General features: G+C 40.4%; 1 protein-coding gene across 7 annotated transcripts; it reads right to left on the reverse strand.

Annotated features, from left to right (window-relative positions):
- Positions 1 to 678: 678 nt before the first annotated feature.
- RAB36 (RAB36, member RAS oncogene family) lies at positions 679 to 22,775 on the reverse strand. 7 transcript variants are annotated; one of them, XR_015707171.1, is made up of 16 exons: positions 22,419 to 22,582; positions 21,660 to 21,756; positions 21,429 to 21,535; positions 19,762 to 19,914; positions 18,929 to 19,031; positions 17,684 to 17,772; positions 13,928 to 13,993; positions 12,799 to 12,900; positions 11,066 to 11,130; positions 10,416 to 10,467; positions 8,845 to 8,926; positions 7,091 to 7,181; positions 6,453 to 6,572; positions 5,217 to 6,220; positions 1,981 to 2,030; positions 679 to 766 (listed from the first exon to the last, which is right to left on the reverse strand). XR_015707171.1 is itself a non-coding variant. In XM_087768476.1 (14 exons), the coding sequence occupies exons 5-14, from the start codon at positions 18,995 to 18,997 to the stop codon at positions 6,156 to 6,158; spliced, it is 801 nt and encodes a 266-aa protein (XP_087624602.1). In that variant the 5' UTR covers positions 18,998 to 19,082; positions 19,762 to 19,914; positions 21,429 to 21,535; positions 21,660 to 21,756; positions 22,419 to 22,584; the 3' UTR covers positions 2,701 to 6,155. The 7 variants fall into 7 exon arrangements, 6 of the variants coding, with proteins under 6 accessions (XP_087624602.1, XP_087624600.1, XP_087624601.1 ...); XM_087768476.1 differs by lacking the exons at positions 679 to 766; positions 1,981 to 2,030 and having other exon boundaries at positions 2,701 to 6,220; positions 18,929 to 19,082; positions 22,419 to 22,584; XM_087768474.1 differs by lacking the exons at positions 679 to 766; positions 1,981 to 2,030 and having other exon boundaries at positions 2,701 to 6,220.
- Positions 22,776 to 22,782: the final 7 nt, after the last annotated feature.

The following is a 22,782-nucleotide window of genomic DNA, read 5'->3' on the forward strand; positions in this document are numbered from 1 at the left end:
GCTGGTTAGCGGCAGGCCTGTCATTCGCTCAGTCCTTCCCTGCCAATACATGGCAAGCTGCAGTTCTGAGATGGGCAACCGGTACTCCAGCATCGCTATGGTGTTAACACGACAGGCGGCTTCGGTCAGGCACCAGTCTCGCTTTTGTCCTGGACGTTATCCTAGCCCCAATAATTCAGAGTCCCACGCCTCAGCTCTGGGTGAAGGGTGGCAAATGATTTAAACAGAAGCCTGGCTGCGGAGTATTACTCCTCCTGAAATCACAGTACGGGATCTTGCTTCAGCCCCGCATCCTTTCCCGGTACTAATTCAACCTCTGAAAAAGTGGTAACAAATAAATCTGAAGTTCCACCTTGCCTGTTTGGATGACAGGAAAAAGTGAGGTACGTAGGCCTCATGTCCCCATAGACCTGCTTCTCTCACGTCTGCGGGGAGGTATGCCGTTTCTGTACGTGGTACTAGAAAAGAGGGTGGGCTATAGCCCCAACAAGAACTAATAAAATCCCACAAGAATGGAAAGCCCAAGTCCACAGGAGTAGCTCTCTTACCTTTGAAATATGTAGTTTCATAATCCATTAAACAGCTTTTCTCTTCACGCTTTATATGCCAAACAAAATATTTTTGGGTATCTTCGGGCATATCACGAATGGCTAATCATGCATTCAGTTTTGCATAGCTCATCCCCCTTGCTTTTTGTTTCCTGGCTTTAACCTCTTTTCCTGCACTTGTTTCCTCAGCTTTTAACACGTAACAGGCATTGGCTGACCTATATGGAAAACAGATTAGGATCTCAATCATACTAATATCTCTATGTTTAGTAAATACCTCTATAAATCTTTCAAGAAATCTCAATCTTTCACAGAAATAAAATAAATTGGCTTTTCACCATTGATACCGTTTGCTATTTGTTTGCCTTAGTGCCAGCTGGAACAACAAAAGCCTGACATGCAATGTATTTCTAGTAATATGACGTTTAAGACTGTACTGGCACGGTTACAACAATGACAGGTATATTACATCATAGGGCTATGTTCTGAATTCATACATTCCTTTTACTGAAGTCTCACAGTTCTGATTTTTTATGCCTAGCGTTTTTTCTATGTGGGTTCACTTTTCCGACATTTGTGCCCTTCCTGGAGGCAGGAAGGATTCCGATGAGTCGGAGGAGGGATTTCTGTATGCACACTTAACTTTTAGTGAATAACACCATTAAACACCCGCACCCTCTTTATCTATTGAGGTACTGTAACATCAGAAATGCCAGTGGGAATTGAAGAGATCTCTGAATTTTTGCTGATGCTTTATGCCTTCAACAGAGTATTATTTTAATAGGCCACAAAATCGCGTTAAGGCTAGGGCGGCAGACGCGAATCCGTGCCCTGAGAGGGAGAACGGTGCGGTGAGGGGCCCCGGCCCCGGCCCTACCCTCCGCCGGCCTGCACCGAGCGCGCCGCCGAGCGGAACCGGCGCTGCAGCGGCCGCAGAGCTCCCTCCTGTGGGAAAGGGGAGCCACTGGGCTCGGTGTTAACAGCTCCTCAGCTGCCCCTTCTGAAGGGCTTCTTCCGCGGGATCCCACACGAGAGAATCAGAGGTTTTGTAAGAAGAAAAAAAAAAAATGGTAGCACATAAGCAGAGTCTCTTTAAAGAGAGATAAAACATGATTTCTGATTAATCTGTGGCCGAAACTAAGAAACCATATTGTTGTAGCACAAAGCAGCACTCTGACAAGGCCAGTAAGTCTTGAGAAGTCCCATCCAGTCTAAATCATTCTACGAACCCAGAAAAATGGGAACTCCTTAGAATTCAGCGAATGGCGATCCCTCGCCGTGAGAACAGCCTTCTGGCCAGAAATACCAGAAACTGATCAACCACCTCCACTACCAAATGCAGGTGCTGCTACAACTCCAACCCGCCTGACACGTCGTTTTAGCTCGCGTGCTCAGAGGACGCGATACAGGGGGGTTCATAGCAGTCACTCACCGGTGCGTTACACTGGACTCCCTAGAACGACCTCTAACTATTGATGAAACCTGAAAAGACACAGAGGGGGACAGATTTATTCACGAAGGGCGGACTCCGGTCATACCACGGGACGAGCCTGAGCTGGGAACCAGCAGGATTCAGAAAGATCTGAATCACATGACCTATAAGAATATAAGTAATAATACCCTAAGTGTCAAATAGTCACTCAAAAGGCAGAAACAACATCATTAAAAATCAAAAGGAAAGGCTTTTATAGTAAGAAATGAACTTTGCCTGTCAGGTGACTGTTTCTTAAATAGCTTTTGATCCACTACCAGTTGTTTTGCTCAGAGAGATATGCAGACTTACTTAAACAGGAACTCATTTACATTAGCTTCTGGTTATTAAGACAAGCAACAGCATAACATTAGTACTTCTTTGGGGAAACCAATTATTACAATTGCTCCTTAACTTTGCTTCAGACTGCATCCTAATTTCACTTCTCTGGTTTCTCAGCTGTAAATTCCACAAGGAAGCTGGCACTGCAACTGCTGCCGTGATCCCCGTGAGGACCTCAGCTGGTATAAAAATCGTGGTTTAGTCTACCTATGTTTAGAGTTAATACAGTTGTTCCAACACCGTTTTCCACAATATTAAGGCTTCTTCAATGCCAATTAAGTTGCTGATAGAACGGATTAACATGCATAGATAAAACATAACCACATAGAAACATTTAAGAACTTGCAAATTTACATTTATTTTTCCACCAAAGTTAGTTTCCTTTGTGCTCTCCTAAGCAATTCATCATTTGCAACACGATCCAAGATTCATTTTAGATGATCCATTATGAACACTGAGTTCTTTGCAGGGGAAGTCTCAGTGGGGCTAAAAAACACCCCCCAAAACCAACCAACCAACCAACCAAAAAAGCAACCAAAAAAACCCCAGTCTCAAAGCATCGATCATAGAACAGATGGAATCAGACCATTGTCAAGTGACAGTTAACGACTGACAGAGTATTGCACTTGTACGTGAAGTTTTTGGAGCTCCAGAAGATACAAACCAGTAATGACGTCAAGCAATGTACTGAACCACTAGAAAAAACTGTCCCAGTTGATTTTCCAAGCAATGTGATGGCATTGTTGAAGAGACTGCATCTCTGATTTTGTACAATAATTGAGCGCAGCAAGGAAAGAAACACTTAGGAGATATATTTTGGGGGGCGAAAAAACCCTGGAATCGTGATCTTTTCTTAGATTTGTTACTGAGTCATTCTGCAGCTGTAAACACCAACATGTCTGCACTGACACCTAGCACCTAGCCTAGCCAACATGATTTGCTGCAGTAGAGCAAACCATCCTTTCCACTCTCGTTCAAACTCGGTAACTAACACGAAGACCACAGCTACGCTGCCCACTCAGCGCAGCACGTGGTACAAGCGGAGCGTATATTCGTCATCCTTGTGAAACAGATTTCAGAGATGAACAAATACATAGAACATCATAAGGTCAAAATATTACACATTTGGATAACTAACTCCTTACATACCCACACATATTCATTTTGTCCACCAAATGCTTCCTTTGCGTCTTTGCCAACAGAACTGGCCCAATTGCCAAAGTGAAGATTGTACGATAAAAAAAGACACAGAGTTCCTAGATCTCTATTCATTCATCATAGTCTATGAAGCTGCTCTAACTTACGTCATAAGAAAATAAAAGTAATAAAAAGGATGTTTAAGTCATCTTTTCTCCACTATTTCCTATTCCTTATGAAACAATTTTGGGAGAAAAATGGCAGAGAATCTAGAATATTTTCAGTTTGATGCATAGATTAACAAATGTCTTTATTTTCTCAGCAGCTCAAATCTGAAAGGTCCTGTTATAATCAGTTTTCCAGATACTGTTGTTCCGGTAATGACTGAATGAATATCTTAAGAAACTGTACCTTGTAACTGTCCAGGGGTTTTCTTCTTTCTCTCTATTTAAAATAGTTGCAGTATGAAATTTAGAGCATTATAGAAGATGTTTCACTTTTTTTTTCAGTGCCAGCATAGCATGTAGTGCTGGATTTGAATCTTAAAAGCATGGAGTTGTAAGCTGCTGACAGAGTTCAAGAGAAGCAGTCTCTCTGTTGTCCCACCTTGATTCCTTTGTTAATTCTTCCATTTGAGTGCTTATAGTAATTTTGAAGGACCATCAATTTGTATGGTTTAGTGCAAGCAAAAGATTTACATAATCTCATTTATCTTTCCAGAAATATCACTTACTGGATACTCAGAACTGAATACTAAAATTCAGTGAGATACACTCATTATTTCCCTCTAATTTTTCCAGTATTTCCCTTTCGCTTCTTTTGTACTTTTGCAGTTTAAACCTAATTATCATAATCAATCATACTAATACAATTTCATAAATACTGACCAAATATCTGTTATAGTAATTTCTGGCAACACTATTTGTCATTCAAATTTCTGGCAATGTCATTTGTCAGCAGGAATGACTTTTAAAACAGGAATATCTTTTGCCATCAGTCATTGTTGCCCAAAGAGCAGAGAGGCATTGTAAAGCTGCTTTACTTCGACAAAATTCAGTGGTACCCAGAGCTAATCTCTCCCCATTAAACAATGATTGTAATTGCTAAAGAACTAATTGCACAAGGTTATGTCAAAGGGTATTTGAAAAGGTAGAACTGGGGCAACAGGGTTTTGATCCAGCCAGCACACCAAGTCGCAGCGACATGTCCAGAGAGCTGGTTCCACTGTAAGCATTCAGTAACGGCATCTTCACAGGGCAAGTACCTCGGGGCTTAACAAGCACACGTCTGCTTTGGAGAACTCCATCTTTTCCCATCCCTCTAAACCCACATACACTTGCAAGTCTTTTCACAAAATGGCAAAACTATTTCTCTACTATTACTGCTCCTGTTAAGCAGTGGACCAAACTGCTCCAGGCATCTAGTGACCAAATTATCTTATAGCACCATAGAAAGGTTTGGGTTGGAAAGGACCTTAAAGACCATCTGGTTCCAACCCCCTGCCATGGCAGGGACACCTTCCACCAGAGCAGCTTGCTCAAAGCCCCATCCAGCCTGGCCTTGAGCACTTCCAGGGATGGGGCACACACAGCTCCTCTGGGCAGCCTGTTCCTCACCACCCTCGTAGTGAAAACTTCTTCCTTATATCTAATATCTTATATATTGCCCAGTAAAAGCAGATAGAGCAATTAAGAGTTTAGCAGCAGTATCAATCTAACCTCATCAGCTCGGAGTTCCTACCACAGGCTGGGATGAACAAGTTCATGACTGAGACTGCGTATGGTTCCAGAATCATGTTACATTGCTACAAACAAAAAAAACCAGTTAGAATAAAATGAAAATTACTCTTAGCAACAAAGTATAACCATGGAATCTAATTTTTCTATGCCACGTACCTACATGGCCATTCTTTCTTATTCAAGAGAGTGGAAAAGAATAGCATTCTTATCTGGTAACATTTTCAAAATATTAGACAGCTGGGATAAAACAACAAAGTTCCTACCTGGACTTGTCCTAGGCTTGGAAATGTTTAAATACTGGGCTCTGATTCTCAAGTGGAAAATGAAAAATAATACAGATTTTTCCTGGATGCAGAAACCACAGTGAAAACTATGCAGTCTGCATTTGTGTACTTCCATACCTGTTACTTAAAAAGATTTTTTTTGAGACAGTTTTAAAATATTTGGAATACATAAAAGCAAGTCAGTTGTTTTATACTATGATCTTAAAAGGCAAAAACATACGGATAGCACTCTTTATTCTGAACTGCCATTTGTTTTCTGCTCCTATGAGAATGCGACTTCACTATCTGAGACTTCTAGAGAATTATCAAAGAACACCACACTAAAATGACATAACTTTTGAGTACAAGTGTTTCTGGCAGACAGGTGAGCACATGGCACTGGCACTGTCTTCTTGCATTAAGACAAGGATGTTATGTTTCCACTACACAGAGAAAGGTTTACGTAACAATTGCACCATCCTGCACAACTGAGTCTGCAGCAGCCAGGGAGCTCTCAGAAAGAAAGTCTGGGTGAGTTTTTCCTCCCTCATTTCCAAAAATAAAACTTTCTATTTCTGGTTTGAGAGCTTTCATTATTGCAGGTGCTCTATACTGGACTACAGAGAAGCATGGCGCTTGCAGAAACAGTTGACTGTTAGCAGCAGCTCAGGCTGACTTGCGTGTTGCCTTCTGGGGTTTCCATCATATTCTTTTCCAGTTCTGTAGAAACAAAAAAGTTATAAAATCAATTCACAAGAAATTATACCATCCAGTACTAAGGGTGACAAAAGCTGAATGCAGCCCCAGTCACTCCTATATGCTAGAACTCAGGTAGACACTGCCATGAATATGTGTGCAGGTGTTTGAAACGGGCTTTAATGCTTGAAAAACCTCCCCAATCCTTCAGACTGTAAACAAGGAAAATACACGCAAAAAGCAAAACTTAACATACTGATGAGGTTTCCTGCCCCAATTTGGGTCATGTGCCCAGCAGTTTTCTCCAGCTCCTTTATCATGGACTGTTCAAAGGCCAAGGCAGCAACTCGGGAAAAGAACTCTTTGACATTTTCCCCTAGGAAACAGGACAGAAATTATGTGTTTTTACAACTGCACATCAACACACAATCAAGCATAACAAGCACATCTGTGTACAGATCACTGCTCAATACTGGGACAGAACAGGCCTCTCCAACAATCCGTCCTCCATTCTGATCACTGCAGAGAGAATTTCTCATTTTCTTACTCTGGAATACTGTACCCTGTACTGTACCTTTATTTTTCAGTCAGCAACAGAGAGAATTCAGTTTGTGGTACAATCTTTTTTCATTGCTAATGTTGAGTAGCAGTGCACATGTGTATTTATGTAACTACCTATGAATTAAACATGCTTAGACATTGCACAGCAGCTCAAGTACTCCTTTCTGTAAATGTGACTGCAAGCACACATACAAACGCTTAAATAAAATCAACCATTAATAAACCTGAAGTTTCCAATAGCAACAAAATGCAAGAACAACAAAAAAACCTACATGGGAACGGGGGGATATGGAACTTTAACTTCCTCCCACCTTACCCTTTGCAGTAACTTACCTGTCTTGGCTGAAACCGACCAGTATTCTGCCTGCATCTCATTGGCAAAGCGGATGGCGTCCAGCTCTGTCCTTTCACACACAGCATCTGACTGAGTCAATACCATGGAATAACTTTAACGTAAGAAGTGTACCTGGGCTGGCAGTAACACAGAGGTACTGCCAGCACCTATACTGGGATGCTTCCAGTTTTCACAGTGGCCTTTCTGGCCTTGCCTTAGAACTTGTGCGATCAGACGCAATTGCAAGAATATTCAAGTACTTAGTACTGCTTGTAAAATGGAAGTCTCCATTCACCTCCCACAGCATTCAAACAAAACAACAGTTAACACGTGTGACCGTTGTACCTAACTATGCAGCGCGGTAGGGAGCTATAAAGACAACAGCCCAGTTACTGGTCTTTAAATTCTTGTCACCCCATCATTCTCAGCAGAAGAGTTGCAGGACTGGCTAATCACAATGGTTCTTTGGGTTTAATCTGTCTTGTCTCTGTCTCAGATCCTTTTTTCTACTCCATTGGTTTTTACTGTGTTACAACACAATGGCCTTCCACCCTTTCTATTTTTGCTCTTTTTTATTTCTTCTTGAGACTAAAATTTTTGGCGCCTTCAATGGATTTTGCTTTCTTGCACTTAATTTTCAGGTCTTTTTTCCCCTCTCATTTCTTCTCTGTGATCAACCACATCAATATGTTGCTATCTGCTTTCAATTTCTAGCCCATTTGTGATGGATGATCCCAGTCATCTTTGTTTGTACAGTTTTCTGTGCATCATCTTACAATGGGGAACCCCTGCACAACTGAGAAGAATTCTAAAAATTTGGAAAGGATGATGTGACATCAAGATGAGAAGTAGAGTGAATCCAGTTAGGAAGATACTGGCTTCATACTGAAGTAACACCTAGAACCCACAATCCTTTGCTTTTCTCATCTCCCTTTCAGTGAAAAGTGCTGTCATTCTAAAACCAGAAACTAACTTACAGTAAGGAATTCTAGCTTAGACAGGACTTCGGATCTGCGTCCTCAGACGTCTGGCACATTTAGCTTTTACTGAAACTCGGAAAAAGCAGCATAAGCAACACAAAGTACCAGAAAAACTGACAGACATGCAGTTTTCTGCGCCTTATTTTCAGTGAAGAGTAAGAAACAACTGCATAAGTGACACTGTGGCAGCTGGGGGGGGTAGGAAATTTAAAAAAAAAAAAAAAAAAAAAATCAACTAAACAGCAGAAGCAGCAAGTTTGTTTTGAAATCTTTAAGAATTAAGTATTGATAGCTAGAGAAAGACAAACGCAAGACTCAGAAGGGTATAGGGTGAGTGGACTATACCCTGTTCTTCTGAAAATGATGTCACATTCAATTAAGTAAGAATTCCTCCCTGTTCCTGAATAATGAACACACTGTCCCTAAAAAAAGAAAAGACAAAAAAAACACAACAAAACCTTCACGATTATGAGGTACTCTGTTCTTTTGCGCACCCAACTTTTCTCTGCTTTTTCAGTTGTTTGCATGTGCTCGAAAAATGCCACACAAGGAATGGAAATAGGGATATTTCACTAACTACCCATTTTTTTCAGAAAGCGTCTTCTTAAATTGGTTCCAAGCATGCTGTTCTATTTACCTGTGATCATCTTTCTTTCTGTTTAGGTTTTTCCCTCAAGGTCTTTATCTCAACAACAGTGTGTACAACTTGTAAGGAAAATCACTTGAGGAACTAGGGGAAATCTGATTTCCTTATCTGCATTCCATTTACTTACCACCAAATCTTTTTTTGTTCCAACTAGAAAGATGAAGCTGGAATCTGGCTCATTCTCCCTCAATGCATCTTCTAGCCACTGTCTGAAATACAGAAGAGAAATGATGAGAGAATCAGTCAGAGGGACTGAGGAATATGGCAGAAAGTGACAGATAATAGGGCCACAAGAAAAGTGAGAGGATGAACTTATGTGAGAGTATCAAAAGCCTTTTTTTCTAGGCAGAAAGAGACCAGGAGCTATTCCAACTCTTTTGAATACATGCCTTCCACTAATGAAAACTTCAAACACACCCATGGTAGAGTGGAAATTAAACAATGATTTTAGCACCCAGAGAGGGTATTTATCAGTATAAGGGAGGGGGCAAAGTTTTGATCGAGATAAGGAATAAGAAAACCAGAAGCAGAGGAAAAGATATGAACAACATAGCAGGTTAGATACAAGCGGGAATAAAGAAGAGTGAAATAATCTATTCAGCATTATAAAACAGCTCCCTAGGAAGGCTGCATGATTCTTGTCTCATAAGCTTTTATATTTTTGTTACTCTGGCAATCAAGTTCCTCTTGAGTCATGCAACACAAGACAGGGAGGGAAGGGAGTGTGTGCGTGTGTGGGAAATCAGGTTCACAGGCTTCAATTATTTTCAGCCAAGCAGAGACACTAATATATATATTATTTTACAAAGTCCTATGTAAATGAGGTAAGTGCCACAGCAGTAGTCTAAGGAAACAGTCTAATACACATTCAAATAAGACAGAGTACAGGTTGTAAAGAAACATGTACCTGCATTACAGTCACAACAGTATGTTAGAAATATATGTGCTCTGAGCTGGCGACAACAATGTGGATCATAGATCCATGTAGGGGTTTGCAGCCTGCACTAAAAGCAGAACAAGTTTACTCATAACAATTAGTGTGCTGTTGTAACCAAACCATTACAAGTATCTGAACCAGTAAGTTTAGGTATATTTACTTCGAGTTTTATTTTTCTCTCCTCTTTTTGACAGCCTATCTCCCTGGAGAGAGACACAGAGAGAGAGAGAGAGAGAGAGAGAGAGAGACAGAGAGAGATGTATGTATATGTATATATATAACCCTGGAATCACTACAGAAGCTAGAGAAAGAAAATAATTGCAGGCTAGCAGTGCACCTAGAAAATGAGAGGCTCTTGAGACATTATGCATGAGATGCAGCTCATCAATTTCACCATTTACATCAGATGCCAGCCTGTTACTCTGTTTATAGCAAATGGAGAGAAAAAAAAAGGATGCTTCTGGGGTGCACTTTGTCTCTTCCTGCATGTCTAGTTTTGGTAGGATCAAGCTCTTACTGAAGTGCCTTTTTCTCTCCACTGACAAAGGAAGTCAAGGGTCAGCGGTTCAAATTTATGCTCTGCATTTTCTTCAGAAAAATCCCACCCTATGTAATCCAAACAAGTGACCGTCATTCTTCATTTCTTAGCTCAATAGAAAATACACTCACGATCCAGCAAATTCTCAGCAACTACAGGCTATCCAAGGCAATTAAACCTGCTGTAAAAGCTTTAAAGGCTAAGCCAAATTACAGAAACTTACTTGGTGTGATCCAAAGTCTGGATATCAGCCAGATCAAACACTGTTATTATAACTGCAATAAAAGACAGGAACAGAAAAAAAGTAATTAAGTCAGAAAGTGTATCAGAAGTCTCTCCAACCCATCTTGTTAAAAAGAGAGAACGTTTACATATGAAGTGCAAGAGCAGATGTAACACAGAGGAGATGGGAGACTATCCATTTGCTCATTCCTTGTCCTTCTCTAGCACCCAGTAAGGCTGAAGTCCTCAGCCTACAACCTTATTTAGTCTTTACCTGTAGTCTGCAGTCTATAGTGCTATTACTCCTTTTATTTTGGGACCACTTCAATTCCGGCAGAAATTGTCTCTTACCAAAGGGAATGCCAGAAGTATCCACTGCTAACTTCAGCAATAATCTTACCCAAACCTAAATTCCTTTCCCCCTAGACACAAGTGCCAATTTTTATCACTGCATCATCAGAACATTCAGAGCTTGCAGGTGTGACATGTCAATTCATGAGCTTTTTAGTCCCTTCTTCTCTCCAATAACGGACAATCCATTCCACCACACTGTGTCTACAGGCACCTTTCCAAGGAGCGCATATGTATATATGTTTCCGTATAAAGTACAACCTCCTGTTACAGCCAGGATCAAATTAATATTGTTCTCACCTTCTGCTCCTCGGTAGTAAGCAGATGCAATGCACTTGAACTTTTCCTGACCTGCTGTGTCCCATCTGTGCAATGGGGGGGGGGGAAGACATTTCAGGTTAATGAAGCCCAGTGTAACCTGAGTAAACATACTAATGAAGCAGCAGACTGGTACAAGTTGGAGAAGAATGTGATACCAGACAAGTGTTACCATCTGGAACATGTTATTCATTAACTACTGATAGAAATACAGTAAAGCTCTATTATTTAATGAAGACATTTGAACTCTGTTTTTATCTCTTTTTCTTTTTTTTAGATACTGGTCATTTTGAAGACACAATTCAAATATTCATAATACCCTTTTCTTAAAACATTTTTTCCTCATCTCTGTCTATATATTTCTAGGGCAATCTAATTTTGAAGATTTTCTGTGCCAATACTAGCTAAATCATATATTAGCCCATACTAGAATCTTGCAACTGCTAGATATGGTATCTGTCCATACAACACAAATTAGAGACCTACAGCTCAGTCCACCAGGTACCAATGACACCATTAAAGAAAATCAAGAAAGTGCTTCTTATTAATGAACACGATATGCAGTCCTCTCAGCTACTGCCAGCACTACAGAGGTTTGGGTTTTCCTTATAGTCTAGTACTGCCAGTCACAGATACTTGCAAATTTATCTTGTACAGAAATCTCTCAGCAAGAGGGGGCACTAGTGCTTATCATATGGAAATGTTCTACCCAGCCACTGAAGATTCTGCAGATAATGCAACCTGACGCTTAGTAGCTGATGATCCTTATTGCTTCAGCTGGCAAAATACTGATGCATCGGTCTACATTTTTAGAGGGACTCAAGTTCCAAAAGGATAGTGCCTGGCAGAATTTTCAAAAACACAACGGCACTGAAATCAGTGGGAAATGGATTTCTAAGTATTTTTCAAATAAATCGCACTAGCCATCTATTTACATCAATGATATCTCAGAAAAAATGCGTTGCTAAGTGAAAAGGTTGTTAAGATTCATGCACTGAAGCACTTCATGCAAAGCATCTTATTTCTGCTCTAGGTCGTACTACAGCGTAGATCATTCAATAACGCTCTCTACAGAACAGTATTGCTAGCCACTGGAAATACCAAAGGACATCCTTCAGCAGAAGCAAAGCAGGCGAGAGAAGGCCAGGATTCCCACTGCTCTGATAAACAAAGCTGAAAATCAAAGATTTTAGGTTCACATTCTAATAAAAACACTCGAGTCTTTCTGTGATTTGGGGAAAATCAATTAGTCCCTAACTAAGAGACGCTGAAATCACTGGACACCTTACCATTAATTTCAATGGCTGCAGGAACAAAACTCCCAGTGAAGCCAAGTTCAGTGCTCATTGTGCCTACTAAACTCAAATGACAGAACGGTGTAACAGCAGAACTGGACAAAGTCTGTGGCAAATGCTTCCAGTTCTCTTTCAAGAAACTTGACTAAAAAAGGCAGAACTCAAGTGAAATGGCACAAGACATCCAAGATGAATTTTCATTGACAAACTTATAACATTTTTTAGGGATCAGAAATGCAAGAGAGTAAAATCTTTACTAGAACGGCAAGTCCAGGTACAGAACCTGTTTTTCAGATCACATTATTCTTTGTGCAATTGTATTGTTTTTTAAAAATCTTTAAAATTCCACTAGAGCCTGCAGCAATTCAAGCTCTGCTGAGATTGTACTCTGCAATATTTAACCACGCTGGTTCAACTTACATCTGGAGATTGTATGGTATTCCAATTATTTCAAAACGTTCAATTTCAAAGTCCACTCCAATGGTTGCCTTGTAGTCTCGGTCAAAGTTATCTTTACAAAATCTGAAATTTAAAAAAAAAAAAAAAAAAAGGATGAAATACTAGTAACATCCAGCTACAAACAACTGCAAAACTAACACTACCTAGGGTAAATTATGAAGAAAAGAATTAACTAACTGTGGAGTGGCTATATATTACAGAAGCATATATAAAAACACCAAGAAACTAATTTAAAAAAAGGTTATACCAGATAACAAACAAGAAAGCATATACATCTAGTAAACTCTCAGGATTAAATGAGAATCAGAATAAAATATCTTGGGACTGACAAGGAAGATACAGTATCTTACAGTTTTAGTTACAAGGGAATATATTTTGGGTCATAAATAATGACCCAAATGATTAATCAATGAGATTAAAAACTTGCCATTATCTACTTAAGAATGTGGAAGAAATAATAATAATAAAATGCAAACATAGAGAGAAAGCTGTCACGGTGATCATAAGCTACAGAAATTCAGTGATGTGTTCACTGGACTTAGATACAAAAAACATAAGAGCTGTTTTTAACATTCAGTAAAGAATCAAATAACTGTTCTTCAAGGTGTTGTGCATTTTATCTGTCCTGTTTTATAAGCAACGGAAAAACTCCAGCTTCCTCTACAGCCTTGCAGCTCTAGAAATGAGTATAAGTACCCACACAAGGATGACTTTAAAATGTTTCAGTGAACAACCCTACAAGTAAGGAGAAAAGCTGAAACCAAGACTGAGACACCGGAAAGATTTTTTTTTTTGTACCTTCTGATTGTTTAGCCTTTAGACTGGATTTCTTAAGGAAACACTGTATCGTATTTGACTGGATAAAAATAGTTCAAATATAACATATACTGATTGAAGTGCCAGAGCAGGACTTTCCGTGTTGGTGTATCAAGCCTGTCTCATGCTGTAGACTTTGTTTTGTCTTTTATTTAATAATAAAACCATGGTTCAAAACAGAACCATTAAGTACTACCCTGAATGGACAGGAATGGAAACATTATAACATTTATTTCAATCATCATATAAAACCATCTGCTGAGATATACTGTACCTGTTGATAAGGCTCGTTTTCCCAACATACAGGTCTCCTACCACAACCACTTTGGAAATTTTCAGCCTGTTATAGATATTTGAAAACATTACATGTTTTTCGTAGCAATTTCAACATTCTCTCTCTAAAAATTCTGATTTAGATCCTTAAATTGCAAGTGATGAGCACGTGTACCTGTGGCTCCTATTTACCTAAATGCTGCTGTGCTGCAGATCAGTCTTAAATTGTAAGAAAGAAAAAGGTGGTCACCAAAAAAAAAAAAACCACCACCCAACCCCTCTGGAGCAGAAATAGTCCACTTCTTACTCTGCGTATTTTCTTATTAAATATAATCCAGTGGGACATATATTCTCTTCTATTAAAATTGCTTTGACTACAAGAATATACATTTGGCAGTTTGCACATAGAGTATCTGCATCCTTTTCATTAAAATTAATCACAAGTTTCTCATTGACTTTAACAGTACAAATCAAGTCCTAAGTGCAGAAGCAAGAAATTGCTGATAATAAAATAGCCCACTGCAGAATTTGTCTCCAGGAAAAAAAACCCAAAAACACATGGTTAGAGCCAATACATTTTCTGACTATCTCAAATAATATTAATCTGAAGCTGGCTTCATGCAAATAATCCTCTTTGCTCTGGGTCCTCCCACAGAATACAGCAGATGGGCTTTAGGTGACTCAGCCTGCATTCTTAAAATTGAAATGTAGTGCATCTTTTAGGACATAGAGGTTGGTAAGTGAATGTAAGTGTATTTGTTGACCTAAACTTGGATTGATGTCTCCCGTGCACATGCTACAAAAATGGCTTAAGAGGTTTAATGTCCTTTTGTATCAAGGAATGCCTTTTTAAACGAAGGAATTAATCTTCTATTGAATACTATTTCTGGTTATATCAAGCTTCCATGTGATGCTGATTCCAAGTTATCTATTCTGAATAGTCCAAATCTTGACTGGTAAGCTGCATGACTAATATTTCAGAAAAAAGAAGTCATTTTGTGTGCCACTCAATGCTAATTGGGTGGCCACAGGCCCCTAAGCTGTTGACATGTCTCTGCCTGATTAAGTGTTACTGATAAAATACTGAATAAAATCAACGACCTTAAGGGAAAAGCAAAAAAATAAGTGATGGTTCAGAGGTGTGTGTTCCATTAATTCATATTGGGGGAAAAAAACCTCCCTAGATTAGACAATTTAACACATTGATGGAATATCAAGAGAGTCTTAAATACAGCCATTAGCTACTGAGTTTCGCAGACTACCTTTCCAAATGACAAAGAAATATTCCATTACTGGGGATAATGGAAAAGGAAGACAATGGTTATTCCTGTCAAGTTTTACAATTACTGTACAAAACACTCAGTTGTCTGTCCCTCCTACCCCCACCTCACCAAAAAAATGACCTAATCATATCTAGAAAGCAGTGACAGGAAAGTGCTTCATTTTATTCACAAAGCCAAAATGTAAAGCTTTTTAGCTATACTCTGTTACCAGAATAAATGAACTGAAGAGTTGGTTTACTCCAGAAATAAAAAAACAAATAGATCTTGGTTACAGAGGGGAAAAAAGCTCAATTCACTAAAGCATGTCTTGCTAGCAAAATTGTCCGGACATTTGTAACAAATTCACGTGAAACTAAGACAGTGACTGTACTTCTAAAAAGCAATGAACTCACTCCAAGGCAAGCATATTTTGGCTTCAATTTTTTTTTAGCAAGACTCCCTAGTGAAATGAATAAAAAGTTCCATTTAAAGATGGATATCATGACAAGTCTTGTGGTAATCAACAACTCTAGATTTGAAAGAATAGTGAGCTAATTGTCAGTATTCATAGAAGCTCCACTTTATGAAAGATCCTTCACAGTGGAACACAGAAGCATTTATCACTAAAGCATACAGCTATTTATTTTAACTGAATAGTGATGATTTCTAACAGAGTTGAGCTTTCTTGCCTAGCTTCAGGAATTAAATCATAGAATTATAGAATCATTTCAGTTGGAAAAGACCTTTAAGATCATCAAGTCCAACCGTTAACCCAGCACTGCCAAGTCCATCACTAAACCATGTCCCCAAACACCACATCTCCTCGTCTTTTAAATACCTCCACGGATGGGGACTCAACCCCTGCCCTGGGCAGCCTGGACCAGGGCCTGACAGCCCTTCTGGTGAAGAAGTTTTTCCTAATATCCAACCTAAACCTGCCTTGGCGCAGCTTGAGGCTGTTCCCTCTCATCCCATCGCTTGTTCCTGGGGAGAAGAGACCAACCCCCCCCGGCTCCAGCCTCCTTTCAGGCAGTTGCAGAGAGCGATGAGGGCTCCCCTCAGCCTCCTCTTCTCCAGGCTGAGCACCCCCAGCTCCCCCAGCTGCTCCTCCCCACCCTGCCCCAGCCTCGCTGCCCTGCTCTGGCCACGCTCCAGCCCCTCCATGGCCTTCTTGGGGTGAGGGGCCCAGCGCTGAGCACAGCATTCGAGGGGCGGCCTCACCAGTGCCGAGCACAGGGGGACGATCTCTTCCCCAGTCCTGCTGGCCACACTATTGCTGATACAAGCCAGGATCAGGCCTTCTTGGCCACCTGGGCACACTGCTGGCTCATATTCAGCCGGCTATCAACCAACACCCCCAGGCCCTTTCCCGCCGGGCAGCTCCCAGCCGCTCCTCCCCACACCTGCAGCGGTGCCTGGGGTTGTTGTGCTCCAAGTGCAGGACCCAGCCCTGAGCCTCGCTGACCCTCACCCAGTGCCTGGGCCCATCGCCCCAGCCTGGCCAGGGCCCTCTGCAGAGCCTCCCTGCCCCCCAGCAGATCAACGTTCCCGCCCAACTTGGTGTCCTCTGCAAACTTACTGGGGGTGCGCTCAACCACCTCATCCAGATCACTAATAAAGATACTAAACAGAACTGGCCCCAGTACGGAGCCCTGGGGAACACCACTTGTGACCAGCTGCCAACTGGATTTAACTCCATTCACCACAACTCTCTGGGCCCGGCCATCCAGCCAGTTTTCTACCCAGCAAAGCATATGCCCGTCCAAGCCATAAGCAGCCAGTTTCTCCAGGAGAATGCTGTGGGAAATGGTGTCAAAGTACAAGTAACAGTTCTGGGAGAGAGATGATGTGAAAAAAACAACTTAAAGAATATTACAAGGGCATAAAACAGGTTATTTGGATTTTTCAATGCTGTATATTTACCAGAATTTTGCTCCAGTATTAAGGTAACATTTAAGACAACTTCTCAGCACATGTACTTCTAAAAGACTAAAGCTAGATTCTTATGTGTTTCAAGCAACTTAAAACTGCTGCATGTTTATATCCCCCCAAAGCCTTTATTAACTGCTCATTTGGAACACCAACAGAGAATACAGCAAGGCTAGATCTGCCCTGTTCCTTATAACTGCTCTAGAATTTGGTTGCCATACTCACTTGCATGTGCAAAATTCAACACTAATTTTAAACAGTCAATCAATCTTTTGAACTAAGAGTTTAGTTCAAAGTTGCTGCACAACTATTTGTTGCTAAACAACTCCGCTATTTTTTCAACGCTACATATGCCAGCAGAAAAAGCATCTTTGACACTTATGGGAAGAAGAGGCACTTTATTCATTTACTGCCAAACAGGTCAGAGAACTGCACATGCATGGGCTTAGCTGCCTTGAAACATACTGGAGTGAGGAAGATGAGGGAGGAAAAGCCCATGAAGGAAGCAGGCAATAAAGAGCTTAAAATGCTTTGTTCACTGCATACTTGGCTTATTACAAACTTACCCAACTGTTCCAGTGCTCTGCTGACAAGCAGTCCTGACCTGCGCATGGAAGTGGTCTTTGAACTGCAGACAGGCCTCAGGTGTGTACCACTGAAAAGAGGAGAGAAGAGTTATGGGATAAATTGTCTGACGTCCACTTTGCAAGAAGTCAAATCAGCAAGGAAAACACAGATAAGAAGATTAATTCAAAGATGTTGTCAAGCACAGGGATACCCTGGCATAAGGAAAGGGATAGCTTTGAGCAGAAGGCACTAAGGCTTCCCCACAGTTATGTTGGTAAAGACTCCTTTGGCCAGCCCCATCATTTGACCACCTTTCTGAGCGTCAGCATCCGAGCACTAGCTAAACTTCCACAGTCAAACACATTTGCTCATCCTTCTGTACAACAGCAAGTAAATTAAATTAACCCAGTAATCTGAGACACACAAACACAGATGGGAGCATGCCACCAGCAAGTCATCATTACTACAAAGTCTTTTAGATCTCTTATGTGTGAAGCGCTGTTTTTATTACTAGTTTTTAATTAGGCATTAGTTAAAAATGAGGAAAAAGTATTTTACCTTATATTTGCCTAAAATAACTGTGGTAGTTTTCATAAAATTAAAAGCAAAATATGTGGCTGAGATGAAGCACAGAAAAAAATGCTAACTCCCTTAACAGGATCTTTTGAACAACTGAAAAAACTGACTGGTAATTCCTTGTCCTTCCCTGTCCTTAACTCTTCTATTATACTTCAAGTACAAAACTCTTTGGGGACATGAATGATCTTTTCTGTCTGTTTCTACAGTGCCTACTACATTTGATCTACTGTATGACTAAGGTTCCTATACAAACAGAAAATGAAAATTGCCTCAAATTCTTCAACCAAAACCTCCATATAGATCTAATTAGACTTTTTGCATATTTAATATCAGCTATGGTTCTTATTTCCCCTCGGTATAGGAACTTAGCATGTCATTATTAATGTTTGGCTGAAATAACAAGATAGCTATTATAAGAGAACACTTTTGTGGCAAGACTCACTTTCTGTAAAGGTTAGAAGAAGAAATGAGGATTATTATTAAAGATATCAGCAATGAATGGGAACATGAGGTCACATTCATCTTTAAAAGAAATCCTGAAACAATTTGTAATTTTAGCAGAAGACAACAACTGTACATTAATTAAAATACTATTAGCACAAAGGAAAGATAGCTCAATGTGGCAGGTGCTACATACTGTGACCAGAGGGATAAAGAATGCTTACCTTGGGAAACTGGGAGATTATTCTGTCCCTACTCACTGGGGGAACCAAATGCATTAGGTTGGACTTCATTCTCCAAATTCAATTAAATTCTACCAGACAGGAACTATGTAAAGAGAAACACAGTACTCAGGAATTGCTTCAATACAGGGAAAATCTGATTAAAAAAAAAAAAAAAAAAAAAAAGAGAGAGAGAGAAAGAGTTCTTACAGACTCCTCATCTTTTTTTCCTTTCAGTACAACTGGCAGTTCTTTGACTTTATTTGCGTTCAAGAAAACCTGTTTCTTATGTAAGAGGGACCACTTCAGCCTGCATAGATGCAGTAGCAAATAGTGGCTTTCTGAAACTACAAGGCACCAACTCTAATGCCATGGGAGGGTAGGGGCTCACTTAATTCAACATAAGTGCTTGCAGTTCAGCCCTCAAAGGATTTTGCAGTGTTTAATTTAAAAATCTTGCTCATCATTGTTTAAAATGCCTCTGCACTAAGTACATTAATAAATGTTAGGGGATACCAGATTTCATTCGGTCAGAAGAAAGGAGGAAACATGAAGCTGCCACATTTCTTGGCACAACATCAAACTTTCATCCAAGATCAGCTCAGAAAGAATGAAATCAGTAGATAGTCAGACTTGGAAAAAGAATAATGTTCACATGAAAATCACAAATGCCTTTAGATATCCCACTTGAGACTTATCAATTTGGTTATGCAATGAAACCTCGTGGGTTGTTGGGGGAGGGGACCCTTAATAGGGCACCGATTTCTTACTGACATTCAAAAGAATGTTTCTAATAAGAACATTCATCATGTAGCAAAGTGTAAGGAAGGACTCACCGTGCAGCAGCTGATGCAGCAGGATCCCAGCGACACAAACAGCTCAGCCTGCTGCTGCGTGGCCATAGCAACAGGCTTGCAACAGTTCCCTCCCTCCCCTTCTCTTACAGATCGGGAAGGCGGGGTTGGAGTAATTTAGCTAGACATAGGGCCCTAGTTTTAAAAGAACAAACTGGTTTTAGTGGCCATACAGATTCCTTTGATCCGAAACTGCTCCTTAATAAACCCAATGGTCCCCTACTCCTGTATAAGGAAACAGTTCCGTTTTCTTCAAAGACAGTTTGCATATATGGATGCAAAGAGCAGGATTAACCCAGCAGACGAGGAACTAATGGAGTGGGGAACTGTTACAGTGCTAATATTAAGCATAGTAGCAATTATAAAGAAACTCCCGAGGGACTTTTTTCAGAATTTCAACTTGATTTCATCTCAGCTTTAGAGTCAGGATGTGCATGCCACCAGTGAGACATTCTGAATTATATAAATGTCTTTCTAGTCATTAGTAATCTTGCTTTCTAACATACGAAACACTAAAGACAAGGAATAAGAAATCACACAGCTCTTTGGTATTGTTAATCAACTCATTAGTTTAGGCAGCATTTAGTATGCTAGACTGTAATTCAGGATGCTAAAAGATTTTGCTATTTATTTCATTAGGATTTAAATTTCCAAATTTCAGGACAAAAGGAAGCTCTCACATTCTAATAGTCACATTTTGATAATGCTGGAACAGGCTAGGACCTCTTAACGTCCAGGAGACAAGCCTCTCCCTTTCCTGCAGCAGACTAAAAACGTTAATGGGCAAATCGATGTGGACAAGTAATTTTAAACAATGAGTTAGTACATAATGAAAAAAACTACCGTTGTGTTTTAGAACCCCACACTAAGAATAATGCTCAACAAAACTGCTAGTCCACTACTTAGAATTAATGTTTTATTCTCTTTTGTGAGGAATTGCTTTTAAATCACTTCAGGCACTCACGTGATCTCAACCATACTGAAACACTTGCTTCCCCCCAAAGAATCCAGATTTGCAGCTGACAGGTTATTCACCAAAGAAGGTGACATTACAATATTTATTTATTTATTACCATATGCATAGTTCTATTTATTATGCTACTTGTGACCCTATAAAACTAGAGAGATCTAGACCCTTTTTATGGTGTGCTCCTGCCCTTTTGGCAAGTTTGAATGATTCTATGGCAATGTTAATGTCTTAAAGTAATAGTTCTGAAAACAAAAAGGAAAACCCTGCCAGTTGGTAAGAGTTTCAGACACTAACTTGCTTTCTCCATATTCTCCTCGTTCTAGTTCAACACCTCCTAAGCATGTAAAAATGTCATCTGTACATAAGCTGACTCACTGCTCGTCGGCTAGAGCTCTTTCACAAACCAAGCTACAAAAAAACCTATTCAACAGTCTCAGTGAATCCAAAGTACAGGTGGGGCCAAGGAAACCAAACAGAAACATTTTAAAACTGAAAGGCCATTTTCACTTACATTTAGTGTATTTAATCTAAATCTCACAGACACATAAACATATCCCAATTTACCAAATCAACAAATTAGCCACACCGTTAGAGGAAAAAGATGAATGATTTAAGAAATACAAAGCTGCTAAAAATACTGAGAATGATCAGTACTGAGATCCAGATTTTCTGTTCTTACAGAGCTGAAGGGGACTCAGTCACCAGGGAGGACTGGGAATATAGTGTCTCCATGGCATCACAACCCTCCTTAAATCGATGCTGCAGCAACAGTATCACCAGCAGATTCTGTAGATAGACAAAAGATTTGAGGAAGGCATTCAGAAGCTATATATAAAATAAGTTAACATCATGACCCCTAACCAAAATCCATATTCCAAGCTATGGCGAAGGACAAGAAAAAACAACTCACGCCAAAAGGATGAGAGCAGAGTTAACACTGCAGGACAAGAGAAGTCTCTGATCTTCTCCTGCTCCTTCTACATTGAGAAAAGTTCATGTTCCTCCTACTGAAATAGGGTGAAACTTTACAAATATGCAGTTAGTGGAAGTCTAATTCAGGAAAGTAACTTCTACTTTAAATAATCTGCTCTAAAATGTTGCAGAAAAACGAATCCTTTCCAGAAAACACTTTTTAAAGTAGTAATTTTTCTTTTATGGATTTTGAAGATCAACAAACCAGAATCTATTCCTGTGTTTTGTTTTGATCTGGCTGATCTGAGTAACTTTGGCTTTGTAAAATCCAGTTTAAGAACTTTGATTATTATAATTGTTACTCAAACATAATGAAAAACATCTCGACGACTTCTCTATTTGCAGAGAGAACTAACCTTTTACAGCACAAGAGCACAAGCTGTTCAGAGTTTTTTTCCTGGTTAGGGTTAGGGTTCAGATCACATCTGACAATCCAGAGCACCCTTAAATCGTGCTAGCAACACTGCAATGATACATCCTCCCTGTGTACCTGCCTCTGAACACCATACTTTTTAGCAGAATCATACTGAAAAAGATGGCTAAATCTTTAATACCGTTATGTAAAGCTACCTAACGATAATGGCAACCCCTGCTACACGTTCTAGCTGTTTATAGTGACATTCTGGAGAAGACTAGGGAAGAAAACCTAGTCCAAAGCTACTGAGCTCCTTCAATCCCTGTACCTCAAGGCACTCACCTGCTCCATCTCTGCCATTAACTCGACCACCATTTTGTTCAATCTGATTTTTTTAAATTTTGTTCAACTGAAATGACTTTAAAGAGGGGGTGAGGAGGGAGCCTCCCTGCACGCTGCAGCAGAGAGGCGAGGTGAAGCGGCCCCCAGCCCGCACCCCCGTGGCGGCGCTTCCCCCGTTTCCTCACACGCCTCCCGCCCCGCGGGGCCGCGCCTCAGCTCAGCCGCCCGCGCCGCTCCACGGCAGCGTTCGACTCCCGCGCAAGCGGCGGCCCCGGCTTCCAATTCGCCAACTACGCCCTTGGCGCTGCTCCCTCACAGCAGCCACCGTCAAACGCGGTACTTACGCTGTTGACGCAGGGCCGGA

The sequence above is a fragment of the Nipponia nippon genome, unplaced genomic scaffold (assembly GCF_047370975.1).
Source record: "Nipponia nippon isolate SJK-2023a ecotype South Korea unplaced genomic scaffold, ASM4737097v1 scaffold_30, whole genome shotgun sequence".
In the NCBI taxonomy this organism is placed as follows: Eukaryota; Metazoa; Chordata; class Aves; order Pelecaniformes; family Threskiornithidae; genus Nipponia; species Nipponia nippon.

Excerpts from the sequence above, each read along its gene's own strand:
- RAB36 (XM_087768475.1), bottom strand. The coding sequence starts at position 18,997 with ATGAAGTCCAACCTAATGCATTTGGTTCCCCCAGTGAGTAGGGACAGA. Across the intron at positions 12,901-13,927 it reads AAAACGAGCCTTATCAACAG|ATTTTGTAAAGATAACTTTG; the intron begins GTACAGTATATC and ends TTTAAATTTCAG. Across the intron at positions 11,131-12,798 it reads ATACCATACAATCTCCAGAT|ATGGGACACAGCAGGTCAGG; the intron begins GTAAGTTGAACC and ends CCCATTGCACAG.